Source organism: Onychostoma macrolepis, chromosome 10 (genome assembly GCF_012432095.1).
Source record: "Onychostoma macrolepis isolate SWU-2019 chromosome 10, ASM1243209v1, whole genome shotgun sequence".
NCBI lineage: Eukaryota > Metazoa > Chordata > Actinopteri > Cypriniformes > Cyprinidae > Onychostoma > Onychostoma macrolepis.
In genome coordinates this window covers 18,776,480-18,802,226 of record NC_081164.1, presented here as the reverse complement: position 1 = coordinate 18,802,226, position 25,747 = coordinate 18,776,480, and the positions used below count along the sequence as shown (strand labels likewise).

General features: G+C 37.3%; 1 protein-coding gene across 13 annotated transcripts in view; it reads left to right on the top strand.

Annotated features, from left to right (window-relative positions):
• Positions 1–15,815, top strand: part of myo18aa (myosin XVIIIAa) — a 42,987-nt gene extending 27,172 nt beyond the window's left edge. For 8 of the 13 annotated variants that reach the window (XM_058789194.1, XM_058789190.1, XM_058789187.1 and 5 more), the window contains 21 exons: positions 522–665; positions 1,077–1,166; positions 1,396–1,515; positions 2,184–2,301; positions 2,522–2,649; positions 2,839–2,993; positions 4,150–4,273; positions 4,386–4,586; positions 5,462–5,572; positions 5,669–5,773; positions 5,854–6,000; positions 6,103–6,216; positions 7,937–8,053; positions 9,224–9,307; positions 9,529–9,666; positions 9,912–10,097; positions 10,371–10,510; positions 10,726–10,770; positions 11,841–11,963; positions 12,674–14,123; positions 14,850–14,986. In XM_058789194.1, the coding sequence (XP_058645177.1) occupies positions 522–665; positions 1,077–1,166; positions 1,396–1,515; positions 2,184–2,301; positions 2,522–2,649; positions 2,839–2,993; positions 4,150–4,273; positions 4,386–4,586; positions 5,462–5,572; positions 5,669–5,773; positions 5,854–6,000; positions 6,103–6,216; positions 7,937–8,053; positions 9,224–9,307; positions 9,529–9,666; positions 9,912–10,097; positions 10,371–10,510; positions 10,726–10,770; positions 11,841–11,963; positions 12,674–14,120 (3,837 nt within the window). In that variant the 3' untranslated portion in view covers positions 14,121–14,123; positions 14,850–14,986. Of the gene's footprint in view, positions 1–521; positions 666–1,076; positions 1,167–1,395; positions 1,516–2,183; positions 2,302–2,521; positions 2,650–2,838; positions 2,994–4,149; positions 4,274–4,385; positions 4,587–5,461; positions 5,573–5,668; positions 5,774–5,853; positions 6,001–6,102; positions 6,217–7,936; positions 8,054–9,223; positions 9,308–9,528; positions 9,667–9,911; positions 10,098–10,370; positions 10,511–10,725; positions 10,771–11,840; positions 11,964–12,673; positions 14,124–14,849 lie in introns of all 13 variants that reach the window. The other 5 variants (XM_058789195.1, XM_058789191.1, XM_058789186.1 and 2 more) reach the window with 3 other exon arrangements.
• Positions 15,816–25,747: the final 9,932 nt, after the last annotated feature.

Here is a 25,747-nt window from a genome sequence, read left to right as displayed (position 1 = left end):
GCTGTCCCGTTTAGTCTCCCTAGAATTTAGAAGATCTCAAATTAATAAAAGCTCCTCTGAACACTTTCAGATCACGGCATGCAGTCAGGCTTCTGAATAAAATCCTCTCAATTCCTCATAATGTGAATTTAATTAATTCCAATCGGATTTACAGTTTTGGTTTTGCAAGTCTTTCTGTACTTTTTCTAAAATGTCATATCAAAGTCATACTGTGGCTTTTATGTTTGTGTTTGCAACGGAACATTAATCATTTCATGCCGCGCTGTTAATGCAACTGTCATGTGATTCACAGATGGAGATCTGTATCATCAGCTTGATGATTAAAGGAATAGTTCAGTCAAAATGAATATTCTGTCATCATTAACTCGTCCTCATGTCACTCAAAACCTCTATGGCTTTTTTTTTTACCCTAAAACATAAAAATGGGCCATTCTATTCAATGTAATGAAAATGAATGAAAACTAGGGCTACATGTAAACGGTCCCTTTAAATAATCTAAAACAAATCTCTCTGTCTCTCAGATCCAGGATATGGCCATCCGTTGTGTCCAGAAGAACATCACGAAGAATCGTGGTGTGAAGGGCTGGCCCTGGTGGAAGCTCTTCACCACCGTACGACCTCTAGTAGAGGTTCAGCTCACTGAAGAACAGATTCGAGGAAAAGACGTGAGTCTTTCCATCTTACTCTTTATTTCATGCCCTGGTTTGCTCGCTATGCAAAGCTTCTGTCAGTTTACAGTAGAGCTTGAAGGTTTATCTGTGTGTGTGGACGCGTTTGCCATAAAGATGACACGATCTGAGGGCTTTTGTTGCATCAGCGTTAGAGCCGAGACTTCTCTTTGATTCCTGCTGCCATCACATCTCAATCCCAGCTCAGAGCATTTGCTTTAGAAATGCAACATTGCCGTCTGGCCCCTTCCTGAACTCACCTGAAGGCAGAAAGATCTCGCCTGATCAAAAGAACATCAGATCATATAATATTAGCTCAACAAGCCTCAAGCCAAAGATTGTCCAGTTCTTATCTAAATAGTCAGTATTGTCTTTTGATGGAGATAAAAGTTTTATTTTGACTTGTAGGAGGAGATCATTCATCTGAAGTTGAAGCTGGAGAAGGTGGAGAAGGAAAGAAATGAGCTACGGCTGACCTCGGATCGTCTGGAGAGCAAAGTAAGAGATCCAAGCACCTTATTTACATTTTTTTTTCTCTCATTTTTGCTCCTTCGAGAAAACCAGCGAGAAAATGAGAACGCAAAGGGTGTTATTTTTGAGTTAGATAGAACGAGTGTCTCCACAAGTATAGACAATAAATGTATTAAGTGATGTCTAAATGAAAATGTAAAAATGCAGACAGCATCCACCGTATTAGAAAAACAAGAGCATATGTGTGTTTATGTAGATCACAGAGCTGACGGCAGAGCTTTCAGATGAGAGAAACTCTGCGGAGTCGACGTCCCAGCTGCTGGAGACGGAAACAAGCGAGAGATTGCGTTTGGAGAAGGACATGAAGGACATGCAGGTACATGAACTCCATCAGTCCTGCTTCAGTCTTTATTAAACAGTGATGGAGAGTAACTAAATAAAAGATAGCCACTAGGTTAACTATTTAAGTAACATAATTCAGTAAAATAATATGGTTTAGTTTACAAAACACTGCATCACTATAATTTGTCACATTATACTGCATGTGCAGTTTTTCTTCCAAGCAAACACAAACACATTCAACTAAAATGTCTCTCACATGTAGAGTTGGGAAGTCTGATTCATATTAGCAAATTGGTTAATTCAGACCAGTATGAATTTGGGTTTAAATGATATAAATTGTAAATATTTACATTTTACCAGGAAAAAATATAACATTTTATGTTTTTTTTAATGCAATATTTAGTAAAAAAAAAAAAAAAATGCTATTTAGTAAAATGTTTTTAATATGGTAAATAATATGGCATCTTCATTTTAGTAGCTTGTAGTGCAGCGTATGTTTTTATAAATGTAGATTTACTGTATTTTAACTATTTAAAATTATAAATAGCTGGATTGAATAAAAGTTGTGGTGAAAGTGTGTTGGGGAGATTTTTATAGTTTATATAAACTTTCTTTGATAGTCTGTGAAAGTTGTGGTAGGAGTGAATTTGTGAGTGGGCTGCTGTAGAACATACCTTATACTTTTCTTTTTCTGAAACTCAGGTGAAGTTTGACGCTGTGAAGAAACAGATGGAGTCCATGGAGATGGAAATCATGGAGGCCAGACTCCTCCAAGCATCAGAACTCAACGGCGAGATGGACAATGATGGCGATGATTCTGGTAAAAAAAACAAAAAAACATTCAGACAGCACTTGAAGCTGATTATGAAAATGCTTTATTTTGATTACAACATAGCATTTTTTAGCCGCTGGGATGGAAAGAGGACCGAATTGGTCAAAAACTGCTTTACACACACACACACACACACACACACACACAAACAGCTCAACAAAACAACTCAGGAAAAATCTGTCTGTCTCTGTGTGTTTGTGCATGTCAGGAGGTGAATGGAGGCTGAAATATGAACGTGCCATCAGAGACACAGAATTCACAAAGAAAAAACTCCAGCAGGAGATGGATGACAAGGTGGAGACAGAACAACAGAACAAGAGACACTTGGAGAGAAAAGTTAGTATAGCACAGTAAATAAACACATACACAGAATGCACACACACTAGGCCTGCTAACAGACTACACACAGTGTGAAATTTATCCAAATTCAAACTCTGCTACAATAAATGACACTCCGATGTTGACGCGCAACACTTCAGAATCTTTAGACTTTTATAAACTTCACCTTCCTGTCTCTCTGTGTAGTTAACGGACTTGCAGGCTGACCACGAGGAGTCCCAGCGATCAGTCCAGCAGCTGAAGAAGAAATGCCAGCGGCTGGCAGCTGAACTGCAAGACACCAAACTGCACTTGGAAAATCAAGAGGGACGCAACCATGAGCTGGAGAGAAAGCAGAGGAAGTAAGAGCCAATCATACACACACACATATCTCAGTCTGTGTCTTCAGTCTCCTGCCTGGTCACCTGCTGGGGTCTGATTATAGAGATATCTGATTATTGTTTACTCTGTGGTTGTTTGGGCCATATATTTACTGTTTGATTGTTCGGGCTGTTTGTTTATAATTTGACATGTTTGTTTACTGTTTGACTGTTTTAGTGGTTTGTTTACTTTATTGTTTGGGCTGTTTGTTTACTCATTGCTTAATCATACAGTTCGTTCAATAACACAGTACAGTAAACAATTTGTTATTTGATTACTATATGATTGTTTGGGCTCTTTCTTCACTGTTTGATTGTTTGCTGTATGTTGTTTAAGTTGTTTGTTTACTTAATTACTGTCTTTTGTTTGTTGTTTAGTTAAGCTGTTTAGGCTGTTCATTTACTGGCTGACTACTGTCTTGTGTTTATCATTTAGTTGTATAAGCTGTTCGTTTACTGTCTTTTGTTTGTCATTTAGTGTTTAGTTGTTTCGTCAGTTTGTTTACTTTCTGATTAGCTGGGCTGTTAATTTATAGTTTGGGCTATTCGTTTACTCGTTGTTTATTTCTAGACATTTAAATTTCTTTACTGTTTGGTTGTTAGCTGGTTGTTGTTTAAGCTGTTTGTTTATTGTCTGATTGTTTGGGCTGTTTGCTGTTTGAGTGTTTTGTTATTTATTTATTTACTGTCTGATTGTTTGAGTTTGGGGTTGGATTGTTTATATTTGTGTGTGTGTTTAGTATTTGGCTGATGTTGCTCATAACTAAAAAAACTTAGCACATCAGATTTAGAGCTGGAGCTAAATCTCAACAAACTTGACAATTCATGAGTAACCTCAGTGTATAGGCTTCATTTTTCTCACAGAAATTCCAGCATCTGGAGAATTGAAAAAGGAAAAAGCGGCTTACTCAAAACTCACACAAATCCAACAGTTTTCTACTAGCAACGCAGATTAACATTTTGTGATCTGAAAATCTACAAAATCAGAAGCAGATGAGAAAATGTTTTCTTGAAACCTACAGACAAAAAGTTCTGTTTGGTAGTTTATGCCCATGAGCACATTACCATGTTGGTCTTGTCATACTGTGGTTGAAATTACACATCTCAAAACCCATCTATCCTCTCAATTTTCTGGCAGGTTTGATGTGGAGAAGAACCAGTTTCACGAGGAACTACAGAAGGAGAGGAACCAGCGGGAGAAACTGGGCCGAGAGAGAGATATGCTAACTGGCGAGGTGTTTACAATCAGACAGCAGCTACAGGTGAGACTAAGGATAGAAGAGTGTGTGTTGCTCTCTCTCGCATCCTTAAGCAAGATGCTTAAATTCAGGTTTCTGTAATTTGCTAATGACAAATTCATAATTTAACAAACAGGAGAAGGACACAGAGCTGTGTACGGTCAGTCTGAAAGTAGAGCAGCTGGAATCCGAGCTCCAGGATCTCTCCTCTCAGGAGTCAAAAGACGAGGCATCACTCGCAAAGGTTAAGAAGCAACTGCGTGATCTGGAAGCAAAGGTCAAAGATCAAGAGGAGGAGCTTGATGAACAGGCTGGAACCATTCAGATGCTGGAACAGGTACGAGCTAAAAACAGCAGAATCAAAGATGGATAGTGACTCTGAATTATGCTATGTTCTGTTCAGAGCCATTGTTATTGTTAACTAAAACTAAAACTATTAAAAATCATTTTCATTCATGGAAACATGGAAGCTGAAATAAAGTAAAATTAGATGAAAATCTAACTGAAAAGAAGATGAAACTGAAAAGTAAAACTGAAATAAATATCAAATTAAATGAAATATTTAAAAAAATTAACTAAACTAAAAATTAAACTTGAACTAAAATTAAAACTGAAAAATTAAAGCTAATTTATTATATTAATAAATGTGACCCTGGACTACAAAACCAGTCATAAGTGTCAATTTGTTGAAATTGAGATTTATACATCATCTGAAATAATCTGGAATAAATAAGCTTTCCATTGATGTATGGTTTCTTAGGATCGGACAATATTTGTCCGATATACAGCTATTTGAAAATCTGGAATCTGAGGGTGCAAAAAAAATCTAAATACTGAGAAAATCGCCTTTAAAGTTGTCCAAGTGAAGTTCTTAGCAATGCATATTACTAATCAAAATGAAGTTTTGATATATTTACGGTAGGAAATTTACAAAATATGTTCATGGAATGATCTTTACTTAATGTCCTAATGATTTTTGGCATAAAAGGAAAATCAATAATTTTGACCTATACAATGTATTTTTGGCTATTGCTACAAATGTACCCCAGCGACTTAAGACTGGTTTTGTGGTCCAGGGTCACAAATAATATAATAGCATGTAAATAATATTAAAATAGAATTGTTCATTTCAGAAAAGTAAAACCTGGAAACTTTATTTTTCAGAGGATATTATGAACAGTTAACCTTATCTGATCTGTGTGTGTTGTTTAGGCTAAACTCCGTTTGGAAATGGAGATGGAGAGATTGAGACAAACACATTCTAAAGAGCTGGACAGTAAAGATGAGGAAGTGGAGGACATCAGACTGTCCTGCAGTAAGAAGGTGAACAAACAGGATCTAAACACACTGTCATGGGTTCAAATCAAACAATTTGAGACCTCCATGTTTCCTAATGGCTTTTTTGAAATGTGTGTGTAGCTGAAGCAAATGGAAGTGCAGTTAGAGGAGGAATATGAAGATAAACAGAGAGTTCTAAAGGAAAAGAGAGACCTGGAGTCCAAACTGATGATAGCACAGGAACAGGTACTAACACAACAGAACACAAACATCGCAGACAGCATACAATACTCAAGAAAGTATAACACAGTATAACCATATAACAGGTTGGTCAGAGGGATGTAGAGACAGAGAAACGTCTCAGGAAGGACCTAAAGCGCACAAAAGTTCTTCTGGCTGATGCGCAGATGATGCTGGACCACCTAAAAAGTAATGTGCCCAGCAAAAGAGAGATCGGCGCACTCAAAAATAAGGTACAATCACAATCAGAGCAGTAGAAATGACAATTAATGGGAATACAATAGGATTAATTGCTTCATGTGAGCGTATGTGTGTGTATGTTGTATCTGGTGTAGTTGGAGGAGTCAGAGTTTGCCTGCACAGCCTCAGTTAAAGCACGCAAGTCTATGGAGCTGGAAATTGAAGACCTTCATATCCAGATGGACGACATCACCAAAGCTAAGATGGCTGTGAGTCATATTCTATTTTATTTGGAAACAGTTCAGTGGTTATAAACAGGACAAGTTTGAATGTTTTTTAATATGTTTGTTCAAACATAGAGTACATTTATTTATATGTTTGTTTGGGCTCATTCTTTGCTGTTTGCTTGTTTGTTTTTAGAGTGTTTGTTTGTCCTTTAGTTGTTTAAGATGTTTGTTTACTGATTACTGTCTTTTGTTTGCTGTTTATTTGTTTAAGCTGTTTGTTTACTTTCTGATTGTTTGGGGTGTTTGTTTACTATTTGATTGTTTTATTAGTTTTGTTCATTTAGTTTCAACAGTTCATTTGTTACAACATTTCTGACCTTTTCAACTCTAAAAATATTGAGGAATTAACCCACATTTTTCATTTAATTCCTCCAGTTACTGAGCAGAAATTGTTTGCTTAATTATTATGGACAACAGAATGCGAGTCATCAACATCTCCTTTTTTTTGTGTCGTTTTTTCAAAACGTGATTTACTGCTTTAGAAAATTTCAGTTTGTCCACAAGATTCGTTAGAGCTTTCGTGGGGAAATATGTTAGTTTTGAGGCAAAATTCATCTTTTGAGTTGAATAGAGCAGTAAATGTGTCAAGATTCATTCAAACTGCTGGGTAAAGAGAAATAAAGTGCTTACAGTTCAATCATTATCCTGCTCAGGCTGACGGATAAAACATTTAGAATAAATATTCCAGAGGGAAAAATTTAAACCTCCAGAGTCAGATAAAGAAACCCCCGAATCATGGTGTCGTAACCAAGCATGACGTGATAAAGCGTTAAATCCTGTCTCTTCCATGTTTATCTTCCATGAGTTTTTGTCCTAACCGACTGTGACTGTGACAGCTGACAAGACATTTTGACAGTTGCTTGGTTTTTATTCCTGCAGTGTCATGCTGTCTGGCTCCACCCACAGTGAAATCTCATCCTCTCACAAATCCTGATTCACATGGAATTTTATATCTTAAATATATTCCGATTTTGTCACTTCACATTTTACCTCACTGAAGACCGAAAAAAAGATGGAGATAAAATGAAAATCAGTGCAGCTATTCTTCTCTGATTCCTCCCCCATTCACATTACAGGCTCTTTCAGGACTTCAAAAATATGGTACTCAGATTTAAATGGTTCACTTGGGGTGTGCTTTTGATTTATTATTCATGAGGAAGAGGAGATGATGTCAAATAGAAGAGTTTAAGGGTATAATCTCCTCGTCACAGCCTCAACCAGAAATATGCAATTACTGTGTGTAATGACAGTGTTTTAGACCCACTCTGAAATGCTACTCTAAACTTTTACTCTAAAATGGCAGAAACATAGTTTTAAAACAGTAAAGGCTGCTGTGACTATATTATGGGAAGTGATCCGTTATTAAAAGTTACGTTTTTTGGGGTTATCTAGACAGTTTCTTCCTGAAAGGGTCATGGAGAGCAGGGAAAAATAACACAAATAATAAAGTGCAACTATTAAATACAGGTTTGGTAGTTTTCAAAAGAATTGAGAAAACATATTTTGTTGTTGATGTCAAACTCTGTGCATCCAATCAAACTCTGCAGTATTTTGGTGTGGTATTGATCTGTCACATGGTAGAAGCTGCCAAATCAGACAGATGCAAACAGGGACAGGTTGCGTGGCATTTCCTCATCCTTGAAAACCTTGACTAAAACTATTCAAGGTACTCATTCAACCCTGTCTGTTCTGTCTCCCTCAGTTGGAGGAGCAGATAAGTCGTCTGCAGAGAGAGAAGAACAACCTGCAGTCTCGCTTTGAGGAGGATCAGGAGGACATGAATGAACTCATGAAGAAACACAAAGCTGCTGTGGCTCAGGTGACCTCATATATATGTATATGTGTGTATATGTATATGTATATGTATGTGTGTGTGTATATATATAAAAATATGTGTGTGTGTGTGTGTATATATATATATATATATATATAGTACCATATTTAGTACAGAAGTTTGGAGTCAGTAAGATTTTTTTTCTCAAGAAATTAATACTTGCATTCAACAAGGATGCATTAAATTGATCAAAAGTAACATTTATAATGCTACAGAAGACTTCAATTTCTATTTAAATGCTTTTTATTCATCAAAGAATCTTTAAAAAAGTTCTCAAATAGAAAACCGTTATTTTAAATTGTAATAATATTTTAATATATTGGTGTTTTTACAGTATTTTTGATCAAATAAATGCAGCCTTGGTGAAAGTAAGAGACTTTTTTCAAAAACAAAAAATGTGTATGACATAAGTCTGATATATACATAAATTATATATTTATATATGTATATATCGGCATTATATCAGCTTTAAAAAAAAATGTAAATACTACTAGCACAGATTAAAGGTGGGGTAAGTGATTTCTGGTAGCCAATGTTGATATTTGAAATCACCAAAACAAACACGCCCCTACCCCAAAAGGATCTCGCCCCTATTTTGATAGCTCCGCCCCACACATACGTACGCATCCCAGGCAACGATTAGTTCTGTGAAACAAAGCAAAACCAATGTTACTCACCTATCGAGAAAAATTCTTGCCTTATCGTAACACCGTGTCTACACCGGCGCAGTGCCGCGACACAACAAATCCCTGACAGTAAACTGCTGCCACGTTCTATTTATGATGTATTGACACAAATTTTAAATGATTTTCAAGGGTCGCTTTGTTGCGTCCAGTGTAGACAGACTTTAGCTGTTGCGGCGTGGCATCCGGTGTAGACATGGTGTAAGCCTTCTTTTGTTCCGCAGACGTTTTCCTCTTTTGTTTTTATCCGCCATCTCTATCTTTCTGTCGCCGCTCCGCTCGGCTAATGTCCGTCCTGTGCAGGGAGCGCTCTCTCCTCCGCATCATGAGTAGACACGCCCCTTACTGCTGATTGGCTACAAGTTTGTTTTGGTACTCGGCCCCAACTCGTTTTCTAAAGCGTTTTTTTTTAGAAAAATACATACCCCACCTTTAAGAGTTAAAATTAACTGTATGTATGATATGTGTGTAGTCCACAAGGGATCTGGCACAGATCAGTGACCTACAGGCCCAGGTGGAGGAGGCCATGAAAGAAAAACAAGAGATCCAGGACAAGGTACCATAAAATCACCCAAATGCACTAAAAATTCTTTGCAGGAGCCTGAAATTGCCTTCTGTCTGCTCAATCATTATGTTCTACAGTACATAGTGGATTTGTAGATGGTTAGGGCCCATGCAGTGAGAGAGGTGCAGACGGCTGGCCGAATGTGGTCTGAAACATGAGTCAGTCTTAAACATGACCTCAGAGTGACCTGTGTGTTTTTATTTTTTTGGCAGCTCCACTCCCTGCAGTCACAACTTGAATTTCAGGAACAGTCTATGGTGGAGAAATCACTGGTCAGCCGTCAGGAAGCCAAAATCCGTGAACTAGAGACCAAACTAGAATATGAGAGGACCCAGACCAAACGTCTGGAGGTGAGTCATGTGACGCTCATACTGCATTTAGTTGTACATTTCAATTTAGCTATAGTTTGATTTAATGTTTTTATTTTATTCCATGCATAATTCTTTTAGTGAATTGGGTGCTAAACCAACGTCCATGGTGCATACAGATAAACAGCTCCATCAGTGGCCACAATTCATTTACAGTGAATTGCTTTAGTGTCTTTTTTATGAGCTCTTATCTTTGGCTTTTCCATCTGTCCATGTTCGTCCTCCAGTCTCTTGTAACACGGCTGAAGGAAAACCTGGAGAAGATGACTGAGGAACGAGACCAGCGTATTGGTAGCGAAAACCGGGAGAAGGATCAGAACAAGCGCATGCAACGACAGATCCGGGACATAAAGGAGGAGATGACTGAACTGTCTAAGAAAGAGGCAGAAGCCAGTCGCAAAAAACATGAGCTGGTGAGTTCCAGAGCGCCCCCTGCTGGATAGAGATTCTCTTGCCATTGCTATAGCAACTATAATGAAGGGAAACTGCCACAATGGATCTTTTATGAAAAGTGACATAGTTCTTGCATAGTAACCATTGCTTAACTGTGGTATTGTAGTAAGGCCACTGGTTAAACCATAGATGGCTTCTCAGGTAAATGTAATGGTACTGCATAAAACACAATATGGTTGCTGTCGCAAAACTGTGGTCATTTTTTTTCATAACTTTGGTTGGACTTTAAACAGGAAATGGATATTGAAAGTCTGGAAGCAGCCAATCAGAGCTTACAAGCAGATTTGAAGTTGGCCTTTAAGCGGATTGGGGACCTGCAGGCTGCTATGGAAGATGAAATGGAGACAGATGATGATGATGACCTCATCAACAGGTATCCTGTCAGTGCCACTGTTGCCATAGCAACAACTCTCTGAAGTTGATCAGGATGACCACTGCGTGTTACTATCGTTTACATAGACCCTTTTTAAGTTCTTTTGCTTTTCTTCTTCTTCTTTTGTTTCCTGTCTCCAATTTTTTTTTTAATATGATCAACTACTTATTTTTCTTTTCCCTCTTTATTTTCATCTATTATTTTATTTTTGGCAGTTTACAAGACATGGTGACAAAGTATCAGAAAAGAAAGAACAAAACGTGAGGATACTAAGTGTTTCTCATCTGTTTGTTGGTTTGAGTTTATAATGCTGTTCATTTTAAGAACATGTGAAAATGCTGTTGTATTACTCTGCAGTCCAACAAACTATGATAAGTCTCACATGGCAAGTATTATTTTCAGCTGAAATGAGAAGAATTATTAGTCCAATAACTAATTTGATAATACAGCAGCATTTTCCTGTCTTCATGAGCATGTGCTGCACGTTTAACAATATCATCAGTCGTGTGTTGCTCATCTGTTTTTACTCATTACACCAGCCATCTTTTCATCAGAGCCATTTATACACCCAGGAAAATATGAAAATATCAAATTTAAACATTGAAAAACAGAAGCCCATGTTAAATGAATCCCACCGCTAAACCCGTTTTCATTCACCCGTTTGTTTGAAAATCCAAATTAATGTATTAAGTTTCTAGAGTTCTATGAATTCCTAGTGCATCTTGCTACTTAGCAAGTTGTGATATGTTCATGTTTGTTGTTGTGCAAGTGTAACTGCTTGGATTCTGGAAAGGGGGAATCAATTGCATTCGGTTGATTTGCTGTAATTGAGTGGAACTGCGATATGCAACCAATAGAAGCAGATTGTCACAGTCGATTAGTGTTTAAATGTGAGCTGTGTGTGTGCTTAAGCTTTAAATTGTGTGTGACAGTAAGTTGAAATTCTCCAGAAACATCTGTAGCCTAAATTCACCGTAATCATGGCATCCCTGATTGTGTGTCTGTGCAATTTTTGTACGCAGATTTATACTTGTAAATGCTTTTGTGTATTTTCTTAAAATCAGAGTCTGATATAAACTGTAATAGTAACTGCAAAAGCTTATGGAAATGATATAACGTGCCACTTTGTTTGCAGAGAGAATGCAGTAAAATATCTGCCTTTGTTATTGTGGAATGGATTGAAATCCTCTTTTCCCCTGTTTCTTTTATTGAAACCACGTGTTGTTTTGGCATTAACCACTAACCGAAGTATCGTAACCCTCTTGCCTTGACCAGCCGAAATGACCTTTATGTCAGCTGCTATATTTGATTGAGCTTCTCTTGTTGGCAGTGGAGATGAATCAGATATGGACTCTGAGGTGGAGGACCGCGTGGATGGGGTGAAGTCATTGCTTTCAAAGAGCAAAGGATCCGCCAAGACACTCTCTGATGAGGGCACCCAGAAGACCACCAGGTCAGTGTGGAACCCCTCTAGTTGCATTTTGAAGTTTCATTTCAAAGACTGAGATCAATTTATGATCCCCAGAACTGGAGAAATTAAACCACACTTAATGGTGCAGGGGAACTTGTGACTAAATTAAGAGTTTGTTTACATTTAATATATGTTTTTTCTGGAAGTATAAATTAGTATTTTGATTTTTGATTTTGAACCCCCTTCAAGCTAAACAAAAACACATATTTAACAGATGCATATTTAATTTACAGTGTTTCATTTAATCCTCCTTAAGTTTTGATTGAACAATCGTTCAAAGAGTATAGGCAGCTTTTGTAGCTAAATTTACCGGGTAAGAACATTGGGGGCGCTACTGATGTGGTTTACCAGAGTACCAGCCAAGATTTACATATGTCCTCTCCATCTGTGAGAAGTGCTAATAAGCTCAAGACAGCATTTGATGGTGTTGGATTCATGACTGTCTCACCGGGAGCTGCTGTTACTGTTCTGTTCCTCAGTAGTATTAGTACGGCGCGGTTACATAACTGCCATTAGGAGTTTAATCCTTTTAAGTTTATTCCTGGGGTTGGTGTAAAATATGCTCCTAAATTACCTCTCAAATCTCTTTCGTTCGTTGAATTCATGTTTATCTCTGTCACGGGTATCATCCTGTTTCATTCATTGATCATTTGCAATTCTGCCGTTTTTAATGTGTTTTCTGTCCGTCTCAGACATACCAATGCTGCTAATGCAGATGTGAAAGATATAAAAGAAGGGAAAGAGGGAAAAGAGGGGAAGGAGGAAGTAAAAAAAGATTCAGACGAGAGCCGTTCAGTGTCTGTGATGAGCTCGCTCAGCTACAGGAAACGCTCCCACCAGAAGGACTGGAACGGACGTGCAGGGGATGACAGCTCTCTCTTCAGCGCCCTTCGGGAGCAGCCGGACATGCCTGACCGATTGTCGTTGCGCAAAGCTAAAAGCAAACCCACAGACAGGCCTCAGACTGGTGATGACCTGGATGACCGGGGTTCAGTGATATCCCAGGCTTACTCTGAGGCTGCCAGTAGGGCCAGGAAAGGTCTAGATCGTCGCTGGACCAAAAGCAGTCCAGAATTTGACAAAGAGTCCATGGTGTCCTCGGTTGCCCCGAGCCGAGCTTCCACACGCCATGGGATAGACCAAGATGACGATGCTCTGTCTGGTGTGAGCAGCTTCAGCTTGCGCCGTAGTACTTCTTGGATGGATGACAGCCGCAGTGATTACGGGCCGACAAGTACCAGTATGAGTCAACGATCTAGAAGCCGAAGTCCTGGAAGCACCAGCGTCGGCTCACGAATTTCCCTGGCCCGCAGCACCCGACTTAGCGAGTTTGGAGTTCGTTTGAATAATGATGATGTTGATGACGATGATGATGTTGACTCTGTGAGTGTGGCCGCATATAGTCCACGCTCAGTGGGCCGTAGTCTGTCCACTCCTGCCCAGCTACGCTCCTCTGAGACCCAGCTGGACACTTCTGACATTAAACCTGTGAGCCACCGCAACTACCTGGACCCCGAGCTAGAAAAGGCCATCAATGAAGTCCTGAGCTTCAAGCCAATTAAATTCAAACGCTGCAGCTTAGAAGACTCAGATGAAGAAGAGGAGGGAGGTGGTGGTGCGGGAGAGGAAGAAAATAGGAAGAGTATCAAGAGTTTGTTGCAAGACAAGGACGATGAAGGTCTGGGCCTCAGCGGGTCCAGTCTGAGACGCTCGGCTTCAGGTTCTGCTGTAGATTCTGGACGTTCTGGAAGCTCGCTGAGTTCCTTCAGCTCCAAGAGCAGCAAGAAGAAGAACAAGAAGAAGAGCAGGCGCTCTGAGTCTGACAGCTCCTCCAATGAGGGTCATACTCGGCGGCATTCCAGACAGAAAGAAAAGAGAAGATCCAAAAGCTCAAGAAAGAAAGAATCTGAATCGTCCAAGTCTGAATCTGACTCTGAATCATCATCTTCAAGCTCTGCATCAACAGTTTCATACCGCAGCTCAAACAGCGTGAAGAGAACCCCAAGACAGAAAGACTCAGATGGGGATCCGGAAAGTCCTGATGAAGAACGACCCCCAGGCAAAAAAGGGATAAAGAAACAGAAGAAGAAAGTGGACAGTTTGGTTATGAAGTATCTCTACAAGCCTGACAGTGATTAACAGGTGACCCTGGATGGGCCAGACTGAGGATTGATGTTTTCGAGAAGCTTCTCTCTAAACGCATGATGTGTTCTGCTGTGTGTTAAACTCTAAACATTAGTTGTATCTTTGGATTAAAAGGCATGCCTTGACACTGTTGCCTGAACATTGTTTTGGGTTTGGACACAAACAGATTCAAAGTGTGGCCGCATAGAGTATTGTACTAACAGACAAATGCTTATCTTTTTGCCAAGTAGGACATGTTCCTTGTTGGTTCAGAAACAATATACTATCAATCAGATCTTTGTGGTAGGTTTGACTTAGATTTTGGAGCTTGAAAAACATGAACCACTCATTATCAACCACTGATTTAATGGGTAACGGTTGGGGAAATGTTGGAGACTTAATAGGAAAGAATAGGGGGTAATAAGGGAAAGGCTTCAGGCTTTTTGTTAATTTGATAGTATTTTTGTTCCAGGATCAACAAAAGATGTTCTTGGAAATGCAGTAAGCCACAATTAATGTACATAAAGTTTAAACTGATAATTGAGCAAGACCTTATTGTAAACAGAGTGGTTGTTTTGGAACTACTGTAGATGTGCATTTGTGACCAATCAGGGACATTCACTCTGCTATCTATCTCTGCATGGCATTGTGCCGTCTGACCTCTCACAAGGGACTCATATGAAGGTTTGGCTATAACCTTATCTTTCTGTTTCTAAAAAATCTTTTGTCTTTTTTTCCCTCCAGCCCCCCACTCTATAGACCACACTCAGTGCAACATGATGAAGACAACACTGGACCGGAGAAAGACACTACACAAACTGAAAGTACTATCCTTAAAGACAGCAATGGTGACGGTCAACCTTCGGAAAGCGCTGCGTAGATCTGATCTGCTGCTCGCGTGCACTGAAAAGTGCCTCGGTTTACCTCTCATTTACCCTAGCACTGATTCACTTTGGTTTCTTCATAGCCTACAGTGGGACTAAAGTTTATCACTGCAGGTCAACATATACAGTGTGTTTTAGAGTTTATTTTTATTTTTTGCAGCTGTGTGGCACCTGTATTTCTTTAGATCGCACATGTCTCCATCAACAACCCCTCCAAGAAAATGAAGTAATAAAATCTTTATCTAATTTATGTTTATTTTATTTGGTTAGAGTGTCTGCTTCATGACATTTTGCCTTGAATTTGCTTGAGTGAACTGTGTAGCACAGCTTTACTGTAGTTTGCAGTTAATGAAATAGGGTATTTATCTTTCTCTCCTTTGTTCCTTTGTGAACTGGTGAACTACTGTTAACCAGAGGAAGTTAATTTGGCACTGGTTTACTGAATGGCAGCATTTTAATTCTACACCTCTTTATGATTCAGTTTATTTTCTTGGGGGTGCTTCATGTTTGGGCCTTAAATGACATTTATAACCATTAATTTAAGATGATAATTTAGTACTATAGAATTTAACTCTGCCAAAATTAATTATTGATAGGAGTCTGTGGGTAAGTGTGGTGTGTGCATATGTAGTGTGTGTATGTGTGTGTCCTCCCCTGTTTTTCTATGCATTAAATAAGACTTTTATTATGAAAGTACATACAAACAAGAGACTGTTTGTCTGTCCAGTGGCTTATGCAGTAAAAGCAAAATGATATATAAAAGCAATATATATATAAGAAAGAGTTTTGCATTTGTTTTATTGTAAATAAAAGATGTTGATCCATTTTTATGGCTGTGAACTTGATTTCTGACAGATATGACTAAAGAGTGTCTGTGGGGTAGTTTCAGCCCTTATACCTGGAAGTTGCATAGAGCCAGGCGACCCAGTCAGCTCTTATCATTTTTGTGTCATATGCAACAAACTGTTACTTAACGGACTATGGGACGTTTGTGGGTATGCCATCTGATCCTGAGATAAAGGATTAAATGCTATATTATATTATATGACCCTGGACCACAAAACCAGTCTTAAGCGTCAAGCTTTCTTTATACATAAATAAGCTTTCCATAGATGTATGGTTTGTTAGGATTGGATAATATTTGGCCGAGATACATCTATTTGAAAATCTGGAATCTGAGGCTGCAAAAAAATCTAAATATTGAGGAAATTGACTTTAAAGTTGTCCAAATGAAGTTCTTAGCAATGTATATTACTAATCAAAAATGAAGTTTTGATATATTTACGGTAAGAAATTTACAAAATATCTTCATGGAACATGATCTTCACTTAATATCCTAATGATTTTTGGCATGAAAGAAAAATCGATAATTTTGACCCATACAATGTATTTTTGGCTATTGCTACAAATATACCCCAGCGACTTAAGACTGGTTTTGTGGTCCAGGGTCACATATTATATTATATCAGTGACCACGATTTTGGAGGGCTTTTAATTTGGAAGGGTTTTTCTTGTCTGCTGCAAAGAGTTCTAATATGAGTGATCAGTCACGTGGCAATTACAGCTCGGGTGACTGTGTACTTCAATATTTTAGTATTTTAGACCTAATCCCATCCAAAAGTGCTATGCAAGCTAATGAAAAAGAGCATGATACAAGCATGATAGCTCATTTGATCACACACTGTCTGAAACATTATCTTTAAATAGGGAAATTTAGAATCTTGACATACTTAATGAGATCAAAAATATAACAATGGGTCATATTCAGTTGTGTAAAAGTGGTACTTCCATGTGCAAATACAGTAGAGTCACATTAGGTGCACAAACTTGTTTTAGTGTATATATTATCCTCAGTTACCCTAAGAACAACAGTACAAGTCAGGTTACTTTTTTTATTATTGAGAAATTTGCCTTATTTTTTAAGGTTTATAAGAACATCTGTCTAGCAGACTAGAAGGAACGCAGTGTGCAAACACAAGAATAGCATTTAATCCCTGGAGTCTCCAGGGGGCCCTTAGATAAACAGCGTTGTGGGAACGCGCAGGAGAGGCATGCTGGGATTTCCCACTGCTTTGTGTTTGGGCTCATCCACAGTATCTGTCTACTCTGTTCTGATCCATGTTCACTTATATCATTTGCTCTTCAGTGGGAAAGTTAAACCAGCAGGACACTGGCTTAAACCCTCCCTTGCATTGTCCTGTGATTTTCTAGCTGGCAGAGGCTTATGGTGCTTGATTTTATCTGTCGGAGGAAGTGTTGGATGCGTACTGTTTTAGAAGACTGCTGTTTTCAATGTAAGCCTACATGACATTAATGGATAATGCATGAGAGTTTGTTTTTTTTATTACCTGTAGACATGCATGCTTTGTTTTGATTCAAGTATAATGCTAATGGATGGTTTGGTCTTCTAGGTACTAGTAAAATAATGCAGGTTTTAAATAGTAATGTAACTAATGATAGTCAGACCTTTGTTTTCTTAATTTGACAAGCGACTCGCATTAAAAATATAATGTTCTACTAAACAGACAAACTGAATGCTTCTTGGCCAATCAGATTAAAGGATAGGAACTAAAGGCCTATGATAACTATAACCATAAAGTTGTGTATCCTGTTGTTCTGACAGATGATGGGTTGTTTCAGAGGTCTTTTAATATCACATATAAAATTCCCAAGTCTCAACAAGTTTAAACTTATGCTAGAATCCTGTGATTTAACACCTGCCTTTTGCTTTCCGCTGATCGCGGCAATCCCTAAGCTAATTAACATAGCCCTCTCTGGGTTGAGGATGGATTTCTTCTGCTTTAGCTAATGGTCTTTTAATGTGTCCATTGTCAGACAAAGTCAATATAAATTTACTTTATTATTCCCCTAATAAATACGCTCTGATCTTCTCACTGTGCAGTTCCCGTTTGGAGCCCCATTGAAGTGTGGGGAATGTGTATTGTCTGCAGACTGATGTTCCCGTTGAGAGGGATGCAGGAACATCAGGAATCATGATACAAAGCAGCTAATCGTTTTTTAACAGCTTGCTTTGTTTATAACTGCAGGGATGGGAGACATAAACGATTTGCAATATGTGAAAGAATTATTCTTAACTAAAAATACTGCATTTTTATTATTCATGCTTTAATGGTCTCTACAGTGTTGAGATCATTATAAAGATCCCCCCAAAGATGTATGTTTCAGAACGTTAAACTGCTTAAAAGTGCAAATTAATTAGCCATTTAATTCCAAAGTTCATTAGTAGAGCAGATGGAATTAATTCTGAAGGGTATATATAGACAAATGATCCAACCATAGATTGTCAGACTGTTTCAGCAGCAGTTCTGCACAAGATGCAAACTTTAAACACTTAATAACTCACGTTGTGCTTAACCCTGGGTTATTCCCATTCTGAACCGCTTTTTAACCAAGAAGAGAAACATTTCACACTTGTAATTTAGCGGTGTTAGCCCCAGAGCAGGCTCTTTTGCAGTGTTAACCCCTGCATTGCAGTGGCAAACATCTGCAATGTGAACTTCTGTACTTAGAATGTTACTGCTATGCTTAGCAATAGACAACCAATCACGTACCTCATATTCATGTGCTTTGGAAAGTCATAGAAAAATGGCATGTTGTATCCACCTTTTTTCTAACATGCCTACTGCATTTTAGATTAAGAGAGGCAATTCCTGTTTGGAGAAATGCCACTTAAAAAGACTGATGCAAATAATAAAGGTAACGGTAACACTTTATTTTGATGGTCCCTTTTGAACATTCTGTTGACACTAAGTAATGTTGCAACTACATGTCAACAAACTCTCATAAGAGTATTAGTAGACTGTCTGCTTCATATCTACTAACTCCTTATTGTGTTGGTCTCCCAACAGATATTCCACTGGCTATAAGTATCTTTGCAAGAACGTGTCAACTTAATCTAACCCTAACCCTACCAGTCAACTAATACACTACTAACACTCTAATGAGAGTTAGTAGAAATGTAGGTGCAACATTACTTATAGTCAATAGAATGTGTTAAAGGGACCATCAAAATAAAGTGAAACCCAGGTAACACTTTAGTTTAGGAACCAATTCTCACTATTAACAAGTTGCTTATTACAATGCATATTACTAGCATATTGGCTGTTTATTATAAAGCATATTAATGCCTTCTTCTATATGACTATATTCTACATCCCTAACCCTACCAATACCTAAACCTTAACAACTACCATACACTGTAAAAAAAAATTGTTCCAAAAAGTTGTTTCAACTTAAAATAATTTGTTACTGCGCTGACTTAAAATTTTTAGTTTATTCAACTTGAAATTTTAAGTTACTCAATGTTAATTTAAGGGACAACTGGAATATTTTAGTTGAATAAATTACAGATTTTAAGTCAGTGAGGTAACAAATTATTTTAAGTTGAAACAACTCTTTTTACAGTGTACTAACTATTAATAAGCAGCAAATTCGAAGTTTATTGAGGCAAAAGCTAATAGCTAGTTAATAGTGAGAATTGGTCCCCAAACTAAAATGCGACCTTAATAAAGTTGATACAAATGATCCTTATTCAACAGTATGACTGAATGAGCTGTAAATTTTCCTTCATGTTCCATTTTCAGAAGTCTAAATGCTTGGAATTTTAATGTGACATGCATAAGAAGAATATTTGTGGAAAGAGCTCCTTTCAGGTCAACTGCATTATTTACTTTTTTCCTTTGTATTCCACTGTAACAATGTGAAAAAAGAGAGCGTATGCAGCACTGCGCAAGTGAGGTCTGTCCTCCTGATTTAATTTACCTGAATTCCTCAAAATACATTGAAATGCACTAAGAATCTCTCCCTTTTCTCCCCAAATCCTCACGTCTCTCTCCAGGTTTGTTTTCACACAGATGCTTTAAAATGTAATTGTCTCCCTTTTTCACTTCTAATCCCTATTAGCAGTGTTTACTGGAATGTTTCTAAAGCAGGTAAATACAATATGTGCTATCTGTCAGAATGACAAAAAACACTTTGAAAAATTATCACTCAATGTTCCAGTTAATCAACATTTTATGATTAAGGCCATGCAAATGACATAATATAGATATATAGTGATATTTTACAAGTCATTCATGGTCTGCTGTATTAATTTGTAAAATGCTTTTACACTTAAGTTTCCTTTTAATGTTCAGTGGTTAAAGGGTGAGTAGATCAATGTCACCTCATTGTACCCATTTTTGAAAATGTTTATTATTGTATTTATTCACCAGATCTGACAGGGACTGGGAAACACTGAAGCGGTCTTAGCGTCTGTCGCAGTGTTATTGTAGATCTACCACGCAGAACACAGAGACAATAAACCTTGACTCTCTGCGACCTATTCAAACTGCTGACGAAATGTTTCAGTCAGATCCGGTGCAGCCCTGCTGCCAACAATTTCCCATAAAGATCAGCTAATAAAAAAGCTGTTAAGATGGTTCCAGTAGTCTTAAATAATAAAACCTGCATTTTCTCAGAGCTTAAATTAAACATTTTTATAGCCCCTTTTCAACAGAATCTCCTCCAGCCCAGCAATCCTGTAGTGCAATCGAGTGGGTGTGAGATTTCTGACGGTGTGAAGGTCAGCAGCTGTTTAATAGAGCATCATTTTTGTTTGATAAGTGAATTATCAGTGCTGTGCAATAAATCACTGGAATAAATCAGCTAAGGACCTCAGGAACTCATTTTACTAATGCATATCAAACAGTCAGAATGACCTCTGACCTTTATAAGACCTGGTACTTGTTTAAGGAAAGGTCATATATTCTACTTCCGGGGGGCTTCAGGTTTTACAGATCAACTAGGTTTTAAGTAATATAGAGTGCAACATTAACCTCCCAGTTTTTTCTAGTGGTCTTGATTTTCAACATTCATTTGTCTCTAAGCATTTAAAATGATGTAACTGAACCCAGTAGAGGCTTATTGCAAAATATTTCATCTTAACAGTTGACTGAATGGGAGACCAAATTACATACAGAATTATAACATTGTGAAACACCTTGAGACGTGTCTTTAAAGTTGCATGTTATCGCTAACAGTCAATGAGAAAATGAATGTAATTGTAATTTTCAAACTCCACCATTGCACTCCATTTAGGGTAGTGACGGATTAAAAAAAGGTTTATCGTGTTGTGTTTGTGGTTGATCAGATATCTGAGCACTCTGCACGTTTGTGCATCAGTCTCTGTACAACCAAGATGACAACAGAAAATGAATAATGCTGCATCAAACCGCAGACAGAGATACAATCAGAGCTATGGGAGTCTTTGTTACCTTTGTGCAACACTTCAACACAACTGTCACAGAAGATGCTGAGAAACTCGTTTTTACACACTCCAGAGATGTGAGCCAGTGTTTACGTAGTCTTAGCGTTGTGTTTGGACGAATTATGTGAACTTTTGTTTGGAGCTCTGTTACCTGCGTTAGTGAATGTGAGAAATGTTCCTCATCCTTATCTTTCTAGCTTCAATGGGATTGATTTGAATGGAAGCTTGATTTAGAGAAATTGCTTTTTAAATTAAATCTCTAAACATATTAGCATATATTTGGCTAGTTGACAAATTACTCAAATTAATTTGATTATTAAATTATTTTATTTTAAATTACTGTGATGTAAAATAAATAAGATTATTATTATATTTTTTTTAATTGACATTTATACATAATCTGAAAGCTGAATAATTAAGCTTTCCATTGATGTATGGTTTGGATAATATTTGGCTGAGATACAACTATTTGAAAATCTGGAATCTGAGGGTGCAAAAAAATCGAAATATTGAGAAAATCGCCTTTAAAGTTGTCCAAATGAAGTTCTTAGCAATGCATATTACTAATAAAAAATGAAGTTTTGATATATTTACGGTAGGAAATTTACAAAATATCTTCATGGAACATGATCGACTTTACTTAATTATCCTGATGATTTTTGGCATAAAAAAAAAATGATAATTTTGACCCAAACAATGTATTGTTGGCTATTCCTACAAATATACCCGTGCTACTTATGACTGGTTTTGTGCTTCAGGGTCACACATATGCAAATTTGTGACTGGCCATGTGATTTTCTTGCTTCCATTGATACGCAAGATCACAATGTTGGTTAAAATGATGATTAGATGTAAAATACATGCCTAAATAAACGTTATACAACCTGTTTTTTAAAAGTATATTCAAAGGTTTGGAGTCGATGAGATTTTTTTGCATGTCTTTGAAAGAAGTCTCTTATGCTCACAAAGACTACATTTGTTTGATTAAAAACACAATAAAAACAGTAATATTGTGAAATATTATTACAATTTAAAATAACCTTTGCGATTTATTTTATATATTTTAAAAGGTAATTTATTCTTGTGATGCAAAGCTGAATTTTTCTCCAGTCTTCAGTACCACCTGATGCTTCAAAAATCATCCTAATAAGTTAATTTGATCTTCAAGAAACATTTTTTTTATTATTATCATCAATGTTGAAAACAGTGGATACTTTATATTCTTGTGGAAACCGTGATACATGTTGGTCAAGATTCTTTAATGACTAGAAAGTTCAAACAAACAGCATTTATTTGAAATTGAAATCTTTTATAACATCATGTCTTTACTGTCACTTTTGGACAATTTAATGCACCCTTGCTTTCAAAAAAAGGTAATAACCCCATATTTTTCAATGGTATAGTATATATATTCCATGTTTTCTCCCAATTACTACTGTACATGGACATAAAGTGCTCTAAAACTGCATTTCAGATAATTAGAGATGTAGTATAGCGACAGGACACTGCTTGAAATGTCATGTCAAGTACCCATTTTCTGTTAAAATGACTTCTTAGCAGTCTGAGCTTCTGTCCCGGCCTCATGAATATTAATATTACCACCCCGACATGCAAACAAAGTAATGTTTGTTCTTGCCTGATGAATAATTTACTTCGTCTTAGAAGTGGCCACAGGTGTGCGAGTACGTTTTCAAATGCGAAAGAAAAGCTTTTTTAAATCACGATTTATACCAGGGGGTCAGACTGTACCTGTTTCCTCCAGAGGTGAAATCCTTTGTGTAAAAGCATAAAAATCTCTTATATAATCTCATGATGATATGATCTCAGCAGCCATTCTACAAAAGCACCCCGGCTCAAACATGATGTATAATGTCATGAAAGTATAGAAAAGAGAGTTCAAGTATGCTTAATCTCAAATGTGTGCATGGCTGGTTTTGGTTGACATGAGTGATTTCATACTCTGAAATACACAGAATTAGGCTGCATGGATTGTGTGGGTCAAGTTTCACATTGTGGGGTACAAATGTGGAAGGTGTTCATCTTTATGGATTGTAAAACTGTACACTTGGTCTCAGTCATCATTCACATGGATATATATGAAGGTCACAGGAATTGTGAGATGACTGCGAGTGGGTGGAGAAGACCACATAGGTTGTACGTGATATTGGAGAAACCTTGGAAGGATTTTTTTTTTTATTATTTGAAATCACACAATCTCATTCGTGCTGTTTCTGCAGCCATTAAGATAAGGCTGTTTCAGAAACATCAGCTGCTATTGAGATGCACAGCAATGCTAAAAGATCCCTCTCAGGTTTTATAGGCATCCTCCCTGCATAAAGTTGATGCAGGGTGCTTGGGTATGAAAGACGTTGTTTCTGCTCATACACAATGACTTCATAAGTACAGGCAGAGCCGTCCAGTCCTGAGTGGAAATGTTTTCAGAGAGAAAGGCTCATTTAGCAGAACAGAGGGAGGCCGTGACATCTGCAGACTGAGACAAAAATATCTGGCAGCTGTGAAAGGCTCGGTGCCTGAATCGCACTTTTCACAGCAGTTTTGATCAAATCCTCCAGCAGATACACATATACTCAAGTTTACTACATTTAAGATGTGAATTTCATCTGTCATTCACTGAAAGTGGCATTTTAACAATACAGATTACATATATAATTAAGGAATTATAAAAATGTTTTATATATATATATATATATATATATATATATATATTTTTTTTATTATTTGAAATCACACAATCTCATTCGTGCTGTTTCTGCAGCCATTAAGATAAGGCTGTTTCAGAAACATCAGCTGCTATTGAGATGCACAGCAATGCTAAAAGATCCCTCTCAGGTTTTATAGGCATCCTCCTGCATAAAGTTGATGCAGGGTGCTTGGGTATGAAAGACGTTGTTTCTGCTCATACACAATGACTTCATAAGTACAGGCAGAGCCGTCCAGTCCTGAGTGGAAATGTTTTCAGAGAGAAAGGCTCATTTAGCAGAACAGAGGGAGGCCGTGACATCTGCAGACTGAGACAAAAATATCTGGCAGCTGTGAAAGGCTCGGTGCCTGAATCGCACTTTTCACAGCAGTTTTGATCAAATCCTCCAGCAGATACACATATACTCAAGTTTACTACATTTAAGATGTGAATTTCATCTGTCATTCACTGAAAGTGGCATTTTAACAATACAGATTACATATATAATTAAGGAATTATAAAAATGTTTTATATATATATATATATATATATATATATATATATTTTTTTTTATTATTAATATATATATTTAGTTATATTAAAACCATTTTAATGTGTTGATATGTGAATGTATGTTTTTGATTGTTATTTAAATAAATATAAAATGGGGGGGGGGTCGTTTTAATACGTACCTGTTCTTTTCCAGTATGTTTAATTATTTTAATTGTTTTAAAAAAAATTCTAATTACTAATGCAGTTTTATTATGGCCAGACCTGACGCTGTCATTGCTAAGGACATAGTAAATCTTATTCCCAATATGCGAGGCTGTAGATTAATTTCTCAGTAATAATATCTAAACGGCTGTTTAGTCAGCATCCCATCCGAATGAATTTAGAGCCTGTGAAGATGATGCTGATCGCTTCATTACCTCAACACATTGGTCAGTTTATTTCACGGCCGTGATTTTCATTAACTAAGCAGACAGACTTTTTTCAACAGCAGTGCTGCTTGGCTGAAATCTCTTGCTGACTGTGTAAACAATGAGTTACAAGCATTAAAAAAAAAAAAACACAGACTGTCTTGCCAAATATACAGTATAGGATGTAAAATAGAGCCAGGAGAACCTGATGTTGTTTCTACATTTTTTATTCTTCTGTTTTCATTTAGGTTTTTGTTAGTTTAGGAGATGTACAGTGGCTCCAGAACTATTTGGAAACTTTGGACGATTTGTTGAAAATTTGCTTAAAAATGTACTCACCCTCAGGCCATCCAAGAGTTAAAATATGAGTCCGCTATCCATAATATTGCTTGAATCTGGAGAAAAATATGCACATCACACATTGTGTGCATTGAAAACGGTCCACAACAGTTCTAAACAAACATGCTGGTGGAATTTCATGTGAAAGGACAGCAGGAGACAAACTTTTTCACTTAAGCAAATTTTATTATGTATTTTGGCCAGAACTGATAGTTTAAAGTTTAAAACGCCTCAATAATGGATTTGTTTTATACAAACATACAGCTTTTCACTTCACAAGTCGTTAACTGATGGTTTGGAGTCTGGATTACTTGTGGATTATTGTGATGTATTTATCAGCTGGTTTGACTCTCATTCTGACGGCACCCATTCACTGCAGAGGATCCATCGGTGAGCAAGTGATGTAATGCTAAATTTCCCCAAATCTGTTCCGAAGAACAAACAAACTCGTCTACATCCTGGATGGCCTGAGGGTGAATACGTTTTAATCAAATTCTAATTTTTAGGTAACTATTCCTTTAACCCCCACT